This window comes from Maniola hyperantus, chromosome 8, assembly GCF_902806685.2.
Source record: "Maniola hyperantus chromosome 8, iAphHyp1.2, whole genome shotgun sequence".
NCBI classification, from domain to species: Eukaryota; Metazoa; Arthropoda; class Insecta; order Lepidoptera; family Nymphalidae; genus Maniola; species Maniola hyperantus.
In genome coordinates, this window is record NC_048543.1 from 3,207,237 (window position 1) to 3,220,312 (window position 13,076).

Here is a 13,076-nt window from a genome sequence, read left to right on the forward strand (position 1 = left end):
GGTTCATAATTTTCATAATAACTTTCATCGTCTTTAGATCGGGAAAAAATGAGAGACACGTCACGATCAGGTCCATCCGTTGCTTCGTTGCGGCGTCATTGAAGGACAAACCAACCAACAAACATACTTTCGCATTTATTATATGGGTAGGTAGTAGTATTTTCAAAACTACCTGTTCGATTCCAATAAAACTTAGGAGGGGTTGGACTGTTTTCGCCATATTTGTTCATCACACTGAACTCTCTCGAAGCGGTATTGCACATGCATCAGCACAGAACTGTGGTAAGTACATATATTCACACATTGCGCAGCGTGCAACGTTAGCGTTGGTTCGCAATTTGCGCAACACCATCTCAAGGAAACAAGCCATTCGAGAGCTCCAAGCGGGGCGCTTTTCCGTTTTACACCATTTTAGGCTTCCACAGTAAAACTATCGTTTTTCTTAGTTTACTTAATTAAATCCTTCTTTTGATACCCAGGATCAATCCTAACAAAGGAAATATCTTGTTCACGAAACGCCGTATAGATACAGACGTAAGTGACTTGACTATTTAAATAGCTCAACCGGTAAAGGAGTGGACTAAAAACCGAAAGGTCGACGGTTCAAACCCCGCCTGTTGCACTATTGTCGTACCTACTCCTAGCACAAGCATGACGCTTAGTTGGAGAAGAAAGGGGAATATTAGTCATTTAACATGGCTAATATTCTTTTTTTTTAAAAAAAAGGAGGTGAAAACGTCGAAGTGACAGAGACAACGCTCTACAAAGCCGAAATTTCATTCTAACACCACTAGCCTAATTGCCTTACACTAACAGGTTTTACACCTTTACTTCAGTTCCGCAGTCAAACTAGATACCTTTATAGTTCCGTAAAACTAAAAAAAATCAAAGCATTTATTCCAAAAGAGTATACCTACCAAGTAATCAGTACCCTTATTATAAATGCGAAAGTGTGTTTTTGTTGGTTTGTCCTTCAATCACGTCGCAACGGTGCAACGGATTGACGTGATTTTTTGCATGGGTATAGATGAAGACCTGTAGAGAGACATAGGCTACTTTTATCCCGGAAAATCAAAGAGTTCCTACGGGAGTTTTATCCTATATTTTAAAATATATTTATAATTAATTAAATATATTTTAAAACATCATCATCATCATCATCATCATGATCAACCCATCACCGGCTCACTACAGAGCACGGGTCTCCTCTCATAATGAGAAGGGTTTTGGCCATAGTCTACCACGCTGGCCATGTGCGGATTGGTAGACATAAAAAACACATTTTTAAAACATAGGATAAATTAATTTATATTATAATATATTTTAAAACCTAATACCACGCGGACGAAGTCGCCGGCATCAGCTAGTGGTGGTAGGAAACTTAAAACTAAGGCTCGGTCTCCACTCCACCTAAGCGTAGCGGAAGGATGAAGGATGTGATTATTTAGGTGATAATTATTTCACGTCATCTTTTAAAAATCTGATTAGTCGACTTCACGACCCATACGACGATACAGCTAGGCTATAGGTAGGTACTAAGTAAGTAGTAAATAAACACGAACATTTTAGGCTATTTTTAACCGACTTCAAAAAACGGAGGAGGTTCTCAATTCGTCGGAATCTTTTTTTATTTATTTTATTTTTATTTTTTTATTTTTTATGTATGTTCCCCGCTTACTCAAAAACGCCTGGACCGATTTTGAAAATTCTTTTTTTGTTTGAAAGGGTATACTTCAAAGTTGGTCCCATTTCAATTTGGTGAAGATCTGATGAACATCTTCGAAGATAGATACTGGAACTCCTCAACGGATAAGAGTAAATTGCTCGCGATCAGTGTAATAGCTTAGTAAACAGTAGATTTTTAACCAGTCATAGCATAATTCCATGGGGCCACTAAAAATTGTGAAATAAAATTTTTTTACAAAAAAAATAAAAACCGACTTCGTTACATAAACACTAAATTAAATATTATTATGGAACTATATTAACTCTTGTATACATAATGTATTCGGTAATAAATTAAATTATTTTTCAATTTTTAGTGTTTATGTAACGAAGTCGGTTTTTATTTTTTTTGTAAAAAAAATTTTGCGGTATAAAAAGAAAGTGAAGCGAATTGTGCCGCTGCGAGGAGAAACGAAGATTTTCTACGGTAAATAGCTACATATAGTTGCTCCATTCACCGAGTAAGTACGGTACATAAGTCATATAGTATCTACTATCTACTAAGCAGATCTTGTAAACGTTATACTGTTATCTGATTTCTCCTTATAGAAGTTACTGCAATAACTCGAAACACGGTGAATCATAAGTTTTTTTTTTTTTAATAGATAGCGAGCAAACGAGCAGGCGGGTCACCTGATTTTCCACTAATCTGGCTAACGAAAGATGAGACTAGTAAAGCGCGGCAAATTTACGTCTACTGCTGGACATAGGTGTCTTATAGGTCTTCCACACGCCACGGTCTTGCGCCGCCTGACTCCAGCGGCTCCCTGCGACTCGTCTGATGTAGTCCGTTCACCTAGTGGGGGTCTTTCAACGCCGCGCCTTCCAGTGCGAGGTCGCCAATCCAGCACTTTGGGACCCAAACGTCTATCGGTTTCCCGAACTACATATGTATTAGGTATATGCATTGGCAAATCCAAGTACTCTTTCGGAATCATGTTTGTATGGACTATGGAGAAGCGAGTAGGTACGCAGTGTAACCTTAAACGTAGATATAAATAAAACCTAATAACTTACTTGTAACCAGTAAGAATGTTGAGCAGGGTAGACTTGCCAGCGCCAGACGGGCCCATGATGGCCGTCAACTCGCCGGACCGCAGCCTCCCCGACACCGATTTGAGGATAGTCTTCACATCTACAAAAAAATCCTTACTAAGTACTCTATCGTACTGAAATAATTCAAATGACATACTTAAAAATCAATTTTTAACCATGTCTTTAACACATAGAATCCATCGATGATAGAAGCATATTAAAATATAACTGACTATTGTTTTCAGAAATGGCAATCATATTATGTGAACATTTTTAGAGTTCCGTACCTCAAAAGAAAAAAGAAACCACTTATAGGATCAATTTGAAGTGAAGATAAAATTAAAAATAGTAATTGTTAATTTTCCATTTGAAGTACAAATCTCATATTCCTGTACAAAGTACCTACATTACATTATAACTAAGAGTAGGTATCTAAACAATTTCCAGAGTTCATCAAAGGGTTAAAAATAATGTTTTAAGCCTTTGTGGAGTGCACGCAACTATAAAGCAGGGTACTCACCTAGCCGTGTAGCATGTAACGTATATGATACTGTATCAAGTGAGAACGTAGACCGTACGAGCCCGCTGGGAGCCGCTCGCAGTGTGCGCGTGGATGGCAACACGTAACTCGTACTACCCGGTCAAGCTAAGTTTGCACCTCGCGTTGATTAAAAATTAAAAAAAAAAATTTAAACTGAACAATTGGCAGACAAAAATTCGTAGTACGTCTATCAGTGACAAAGATGCGAACATACACGTACTACGAATTTTTGTCTGCCACTTGTTGAGTTTTTAATTTTTTTTAATTTTTAATCGACGCGAGGTGCAAACTTAGCTTGACCGGGTTATAGCTGGATACGCGGTGACCGTGGACGAGCCGTACCCACTTGCAGGTTGATACAGTATCAGATACGTTACATGCTACACGGCTAGTGAGTACCTAGTGAGTGCCCTGCTTAATAGGCACAAGCACAAAGTTTACTCATAGGACAAATTCCACGTCTCGCATTCTAATAGGTACTGGAGGTACATTAAACACGATGAGTAACATGCTTACTTCAAGTTATACACGTGGCTTTGATACTTGATTAGATAAGATAGCAGAAAGTTCTCATAGTTGTCGAGTTTTCTATTTTTATTAGAATCTTTATTTAGGTAGGTACTATACTCTATCCACGGAAAGAAGTTAGTACAGGGCTCTCTCTGTTACGTAATCCCATTAACGAGAGCAAATAACGAACTAAGTTTCGAATTGAATTTCGAACGTTTTTAGGGTTCCGTACCTCAAAAGGAAAAGGAACCCTTATAGGATCACTTTGCTGCATGCCAAATTTCAGCCCGATCCGGCTAGTACTTTGAGCTGTTCGTTGATAGATCAATCAGTCAGTTAGTCACCTTTTCCTTTTATATATTTAAGAATACAACCATAGACAACAATAATACGCATGCGGGTTGGGCCGCTATTGGTAACTAAGACTGATTAAAACATATCTCGACTCTAGTATCATAAGGTCGGATGTCCATTTCCGACCACAAGACATTATTATGTCTCTAAGCTCAAGCGTTTATAGACACAAATTAAAATGTGAGAAACATGCAAATTGCATGCATGCTAATGGTATTGTAAAAGTTTACTATATAATATTATAAATGCGAATAATGAATATAATAATTCTTCGTTTGTTGCATTGTCCTTCACACTACCACAACGAAGCAATGATCGACGTGATTTTCTGCAGGGAATATAGTTGAGTGGCATAGGCACAGAAGATATAATAGTACATAGGCTACTTTTTATCCCGGAAATCCAAAGAGATCTCATGGGAGTTTTACTACTTATCCCGCGCGAAATAAATTAATAAAGCAAATTCAGATATCAAAACATAATTAAAGTCATAAGATTGATGTTTGCGTCCGTAGACCACCGTCTATATATAACGCGTAAACTTTAATTCCTCATGCGCCATTTTAACTTCTTATGTAACATTTCATGTAGAAAGTACGATTTTAGTCCTAATTTTAAAGGTGAACCGTGCTTACTTTTGACATGACAGTGGACCTATAGAGTTAAAATGGCGCGTGAAGAGTTATTTTGTACCGATTATAATGTTAATGATGCATGATGTGATTGAAAAATTGATATTATTAGTGTTGTGTGTATGTTTGAAACGATGCCACATATGAACCTAAAGAAATAGTTTATCTAGACTAAACAATACTTTATCTTTGTCTTTGTCTTGTTGGCTGCTTTATAACAAAGAGCTTTGTTTCGAAACCGCGCGGTTGTTACAGGATATTCGCATGGCCCTCTTCGTCTAAATATATAAAAGGAAAAAAAGTGACGGGCTGATCTATTAACGCACATCTCAAAATACTGGACGGATCGGGCTGAAATTTGGCATGCAGAGAGCTATTATGATGTAGACATCCGGTAAGAAAGGATTTTTGAAAATTTTAATGTTTTTTTTTAAACTTTTAATTTAGATTTAAGTTTATTCTGTTCATATAATACCTTCCAAAATGAAATAAAATATGATTAAATATTAGATAAATTATTTCTTTATTTTTAATCTCATTGATAAGAACAGGTAGTGCTTATCGGTATGAATGATATCAATACGTCAGCATCCAGTTTTATTAACTTTTTGGGCATTTCCTAATCGAATGCATGTTATATTATAACGATCTTATTGTTGCTAACTATTTCATAGACCACTCTAGCATAGAGGTAATTTAGCCAAGTTACTTGTTGACTAATACTCCCTAGTGCAACGGTGGGATTTGAACCGGCAAACTTTCGGTTTTCAGTCCGCTCCTTTAGCCGTTGAGGCTATCGGGGCTCTACACCTGAATATTTGTAGTTTTAAAATACTAAAACAAAGCCTTTATATTATGTATTCAAAACATGTTACCAAAGGACTCACTGAGACAATTCAAGTCAACATTCGATGTATTTACATTTTACTGGTAGTCCTTGAGGAGTCCCTAACTCCCTATACATACAGGCCAATATATAAAGTGAATAAAATACAATCAGACATCTCATAAGCGGATCAGTGTTCTGGTAATCTAAATAAATAAAAGGAAAAGGTGACTGACTGACTGGTCTATCAACGCACAGCTCAAACTACTGGACGGATCGGGCTGAAATTTGGTATGTTTTGGTATGGTATGCAGGCATTCGCTAAGAAAGGATTTTTGGAAATTAAACCCCTAAGGGGGTGAAATAGGGGTTTGAAATTTGTGTAGTCCACGCGGACGAAGTCGCGAGCATAAGCTAGTAAATACTATATTCTAGTGCCCGTAGATTGCCAATTATATCTTTATATGCTCGTACAATAACTATATACGAGGATATATATTAAATTACTAATTAGTTGCTCTACGAACCGTGACAACGGAAAAATATTTTTGATTACGAATCTTTGCGTTTTTTATCTCTGTTTATTTAGCTACAAACTCCTAAGTCACATATCTATCTGAGTTTCACAAAGACCATGGGTTGTTCGCATAAATTACAACAGGTATTTCGTAATTATGTAGTTGTAATCAATTGTTCAACACTATCAAAATCCACGCTCATGTCGTTATGACTTTTATCAAATTATTACCAGATTAGGTTTTGATTTCGTAATCTATGTAGTATGTAGTAATAATACCTACATTTTGATAACAATTATTCAGTTCTAGACCTACATCAAGAAAAGGATGCTCGGGACAGACAGGCCCCATTAAGAAATCCTAAATATTCCTAAAGTCGAATTAAGTGTTTTAAACAAAAAACTGTTTAGAAAAAAAAAAAGCACTGGATTTCTTTTATCGACACTTGCGGAAAAATATGAAAAACATTTCGCAAGGTCGACGACTAATTGTTTTTGAAATTATCATTGAATTTTAAGGACAAAGATAATTTTAAGGTCAGATTTTATTTCAGAGTTTCCTTCACATTTATTTGGATATGCAAGTAAAGTAGAAACATCAGTACTTTTCATTTTGACCTCTGGTAGGTAATACAATAACTAACTATTCTTAGAGCGATCACGCACTTATCCGATCAGAACCCTTACCTACCGATATAAAAAATGTCTACGTCATAATATGTCATAGTATCTTTAATTTGGCACCTCAGTCGTACAATAAACTACCAGCATCATTGGCTGACCGAAATCTAAATATTACAACTTTAAATATTTTTTCACTACAGAAAAGATGCTATCCCATTTAACAGACACAAATTTTATAATAAGTTGTAGCATTTTTAGGGTTTCGCACCTCAAAAGGAAAAACGGAACCCTTATAGGATCACTTTGTTGTCTGTCTGTCTGTCTGTCAAGAAACCTACAGGGGTTCCCGTTGTCCTAGAATCATGAAATTTGGCTGGTAGGTAGATCTTATAGGTGACATTTGGGGAAAAATCTGAAAACCGTGAATTTAGGGTTAGATCACACACAAAAAATTAAATTGTGGTCATGAACTAATAATTAGTATTTTCAACTTTCGAAGTGAGTGACTATATCAAGTGGGGTATATATGTATATTCTAAAACAGATTTTTATTTATTTTTATGCATCATAGTTTTTGAATTATCGTGCAAAATGTCGAAAAAATACGACTGTAGTACGGAACCCTCATTGCGCGAGCCTGACTCGCACTTGGCCGGTTTTTTTATTAGCAATCATTATTAGTTTTAAATGATATTATTTAATCAATACTAGAATATATATATATAAAAATATAATTATTAACTGTAGATAGGTAGGTACAAAATTCAATTGTAATTGAGTAAGTATATTGTTTTTTGCCTGCCATAATATTATGGCTATTCACGGTGAGACTTTAGTAACTATTACATCTGTAATACAACCCACATTTGCAAATAAACAAATTTGATTTATTTGATTTGATGTCATAAGCTACCATACAAATAGTTCTATGATTACTTCGGAACGTATTTTCACGGACTCGGATCGGGTTAGTGCGTAACCGCCCTTAGGCGTTTGCGCACTCATCTGCGATTGTACGGATCCGTAAAAAAATACGAATCGAATGTACGTATTTGTATGACGGGCATTTCGAAAAATCAGGGATTATACGAATCGAATACGGATGAGTGTACAGAGTACAGACGCCCTTACTCTGTGACCTTAGATCGTCAGTCCAGATCATTATTTATTAATAATAGCACATAGCTTTCATAAGAAAAGCAACATTGTGAACATAGTGGTTTTCAAACTATTACATTATTACACTTTATCTATACAACAAAGAGTGATTCATCATGGATCAAAATCGTTTGCAACATGTTCTGAATATCAAATAACATTGTAAATAATATGGTTAATATTTCGTAATACGGGACTTTGAACTGTAAGCTTGATATATGAGTATATTAGTCCATTGACATGGCTGATATTCTTTTAAAAAGAAAATATGGGGATGAGGTCATTACTCATTGTTAATTCCAAAACGCTATGATATCGGTTTTTACAGTGCATTTATGAGTTCCTGTGACGACGCGACGTACTTTACACTATAATGATGACAAGACGAAATACATGCTCACCTACTATGCTCAGGGCGTACACACTGCACTATGATTAATTATTTATCGTGTGAGTAGGATTGTAAGCAATTAAATACTCGTCATTTTTGGAAGACAATGCCAGTAGGTACGAGTATACAAGACTGGGTTGGTAGGTGGACGGATGATCAGGCGTGTCGCAGCCGCTGGATTCAAGTGGTGCAAGACCGTGGGGCGTGGAAGTCTCTACAAGAGCTCTGTATTCAGCAGTGGACGTCCATCGGTTGTTGATGATGATGACGATGATGACTGGCATTGTTGGAAGGTACTGCCAGTACGAGTATACAAGACTGGGTTGGTAGGTCGACGGATGACATCAGGCGAGTCGCAGGGAGCCGCTAGATAGCGGTGCAAGACCGTGAGGTGTGGAAGTCCCTACAAGAGACCTATGTCCAGCAGTGAACGTCTATCGGTTGTGAAGATGATGCTGATGACTATCATTGTGACAGGGTTTAGATTTTATATGGGTTGTGTGTCAAAAATCTTTGGGCCTGAAATAATTTCTTGAACTGCAAGGATCCTAATTTGTGGGATGTTTTAACAACTTGAGACACAAATAAATTCTTGTGATTTTTTTAATGTTAATATTTTTACCTACACTTCAAGGAAATTTTTTAATATATCAAAAATTGCGGAATCGGTAGGATTCGAACCTACTTACGTCTTCTGGGAAACGCGCGCGTAAATAAAAACTATTTAGTAATTTATTAATGTCTTTATTTACGATCTTATCAATCAACTAGCTTATGCTCGCGACTTCGTTCGCATGGACAACACAAATTTCAAACCCCTATTTAACCCCCCTTAGGGGTTGAATTTTCAAAAATCCTTTCTTAGCGGATGTCTACGTCATAATAGCTATCTGCATGCCAAATTTCAGCCTGATTCACCCAGTAGTTTGAGCTGTACGTTGATAGATCAGTCATTCAGTCAGTCAGTCACCTTTTCCTTTTATATATTTAGATACTACCTTCTTTATAGTTATTTAGTGTTAACAATAGCTTAAGTTTAGGTATTTGCAAACAATTCAGCAAGGATGTCTTTGAACTGGCAAAATATTTGTCCGCTAAGAGTCCAAAAAGGTCACTCAAAGCGTTTTGACCCTTTTAAAAATTAACAAGCCATTTCCCGTTTAATTAATTAAATATCACGGTAAAAAAATCATTTATTTAAACCTTTAAAAGATATTTCTGTTAAGGATTGGCCTTTATTTAATAACTTCCGACATGCAAATTACTTCTCTATAGGTATAGAATTTATTTATATTAATTATTCTGAAAATAACCGGACAGGTTACCCACAAGCGCTTATTTACATAATAAAATAGTAAAAAAAAATGTTTACGAAAAATATATAACTAACTAATACACTGTCAGTTGTCATAGCTCATAAATCTTCACAATTAGCGATTCAACACATTAGGCTCCTTCACTTAAGATAACAATAGGTCTATAACTTATAATAACCGATGTATCGGACACGTGATGTCAGTAATATGAGCTCTTTAATTGATGTTCATGAAGAAGACACTACATATAAATTATCTACTTAACTACTTTGATATAAAAATGTACCGACGACATCAGTTTAATTGAACATTGACTACAATCTAATGAGTAATATGAAAACAGACATATTTTTCTTCGCAATTATTTTATCCTTCTTCATACACAAGGAACTACAAGTTTAATGCCGTCAAAGAAACGTCACAGCAGATACACGTGCACACACGTGCAGTATACCTGAGTGCGAAAGCGTGTTTGTTTATTGGTTTAATGGGTTGTCCTTCAATCACGTCGCAACGGAGCGGCGTAATTTTTTGCATGGGTATAGTTAAAGACCTGCAGACTGACACAGGCTACTTTTTATCCCGATAAATCAAAGAGTTCCCGAGGGATTTTTAGAAATCTGTATCCACGCATACGAAGTCTCAGCCAGTAGGTTTTCCTCGTATTTTTTGTGCTATTTATCTAGTACTAGCCTACCTGGAATAAAATTATTAGGTTATATCATCATTATCATTTCGTGAAAGTGATATATCGCTATATAAACGCACAGGTAGGTATTAAAAATAAAAAATAAATCAAGAGGAAGCAATTTTTAAAACACTGTTCAATGTCATCCGCCGTGCAATATAATACCTGTTCTGAAACATTGCCGGTTTGGCAACGCCGAAACGCGTAAAATGCCTAGCATTCATTTAATAACAAGAATTCTGTATTTATGATTAATAATGACCTACGTCATAACTCGTAAGCATTGATGCTCATAAGCAGTAAGCTAATGAAGTTACGTGCGGGATCAAAGCAGGAGACTTGGTGAAGTTTTTGGAGTAGGGACCTAATCAGATTTTGTGCAAAACGCGGCGAACAATCTTTTATTCTTAACGGATACTAGTCAACTAGGCAGGAGATATTAGCGAATACAGACGCACCCTCTATTCCTTCACTCTCATATGCCGAAGGGATGGTATTGGACGAGATAATAGAACACTGATTACAAACATCTATTTATTATGACAAAATATGTGAAAAGTCACAATGATTAAATGATAAGATTACATGATTTATTTGTTCTTACAATAGGTCTTTTTACAAATTGTGCCGGGGACCCTGAAGTTAGGTTGTAAAGCCTGAATGAATGAATGAATGTGAAGTCGCGATCATCAGCTAATCCATTATCTTGATAAGTTTATATACAAGCTATGAACTAATTATATTATTCTTCACCCAGGCACGTTTGCCAACAGGAAAGCGAATAGATTCCATGATATTTGGGAAATCTTAAAGCGGTAAATACTGAGAAAATCGTGTGTCTATAATACCAAAATACGAAAGCTCTAAAAATAGCTGTGAATAGAATATTCATAGGTAAGTATAGATAGTTCAATCCATGATGACGCGCCCCACTCTTTGTCCCAATCGGATACAATGCAAATGTGCTGCGTACTGTGAGTGTGTTCTATCGGAAGTCGTAACGTACCGATCAGCGATGTGGGCACACGCACAAGAAGGTAAATTAGGTAAAGATAACTCCCCGCACCCGCAAAAAATAAAAATAGTGGGGCGCGTCTTCGCCCCACTATTTTTTATATAGAAATAATTGACCTACGTAGATTGATTATGACCTGGTTTTATATTTTGGTAACGCATAAATGCATAAATACAAATGACCTAGTGCCTTTACTTAAAGGGTCGATTTTTCTAAGCTAGAACCAAAAATGCCCAAACCACAGAATAGTAATAATTATAATAGTCAAACGTAATTTTTTAATGATACAAAATCCAAATAAAATACCTAAATAGTGTTGGGCTAGAAAAGCAACCTATCTATTAAATTTTATAGTATTTTTTTAACATTCTTTCTGCTAAATTATCGATTAAAATAAAAAAAAGCATGTGAGTCAAATGATTGTGATGTCACACACCGGTATTTCATAGAATCTCGCATACTAAGCGCGCGTTTTGACGTTTGATAAAAAGTTACTGATTTGACTAGTTATGGTGTACCTACCGTATGTCTACTTATCCTGTAGTATTGGTTTACGTCTCACACACCACACGCACGTCCGTTCCACTTCCTTGCCATATACCAAGTGTCGCTGGAAGAGGGTTCTCTAATTTATCATCACTTTGTAGAGTGTGGTGTGCAAGAGTAAGACGACAGTCGTAGTCTAATGTCCATACATTACAAATGGGTCTATCATTCAGTAGTTTTCTGTAGATTAAATCTCTCGGTAGACTACGTGTTGTGACCTGTCTCTCGCGCATGTATCGGGAAGGCATTCCAATTAGTTGTTACATACAAGTCTAATAGTCCTGGTAGTCTGAGTGATGCTTATTATAAGTTCTAAGATACTACCGATCACAGATCTGTTTTACCGGTTATAGTATGTATAGGAAGCCAACAAGGAAATCGGTGAAGCCTGTTTTCCTTTAGGTACATCTATCTGTTTAGCAACAAGTCTTCAATGGTTTATTCATTCGTTTACGTCATTAAACTTTTTCATGATTCATACATAAAATTAAAATACAATAACTACAACACTAATTAGCTATTCTAAGGTTGCAAATATCCTTGTAAATGTTATTTTTAACCGACTTCAAAAAAAGGAGGAGGTTCTCAATTCGTCGGAATCTTTTTTTTTTTTTTTTTTTTTTTTTTTTTTTTTTATTTTTTATGTATGTTCCCCGATTACTCGAAAACGCCTGGACCGATTTTGAAAATTCTTTTTTTGTTTGAAAGGGTATACTTCAAAGTTGGTCCCATTTCAATTTGGTGAAGATCTGATGAACATCTTCGAAGATAGATACTGGAACTCCTCAACGGATAAGAGTAAATTGCTCGCGATCAGTGTAATAGCTTAGTAAACAGTAGATTTTTAACCAGTCATAGCATAATTCCATGGAGCCACTAAAAATTGTGAAATAAAAAATTTTTACAAAAAAAATAAAAACCGACTTCGTTACACAAACACTAAAAATTGAAAAATAATTTAATTTATTACCGAATATATTATGTATACAAGAGTTAATATAGTTCCATAATAATATTTTTTGGGGTCGGTGCCAATGAGGTGCCATTGTGGAGTCCCATAAAAATATGAAGTCTAGACGATTCGCGCAGCTAAAGCTAATTGGCACCGGCACCAAAAAGTATTAATATGGAACTATATTAACTCTTGTATACATAATATATTCGGTAATAAATTAAATTATTTTTCAATTTTTAGTGT

General features: G+C 35.8%; 1 protein-coding gene across 1 annotated transcript in view; it reads right to left on the minus strand.

The window, feature by feature from the left end:
• The window catches only part of LOC117984279 (ATP-binding cassette subfamily G member 4), a 46,719-nt gene that overhangs the window by 27,133 nt on the left and 6,510 nt on the right, over positions 1 to 13,076 (minus strand). The window contains exon 2 of the mRNA XM_069500345.1: positions 2,743 to 2,860. Within this exon, the coding sequence (XP_069356446.1) occupies positions 2,743 to 2,860 (118 nt within the window). The remainder of the gene's footprint in view (positions 1 to 2,742; positions 2,861 to 13,076) is intronic.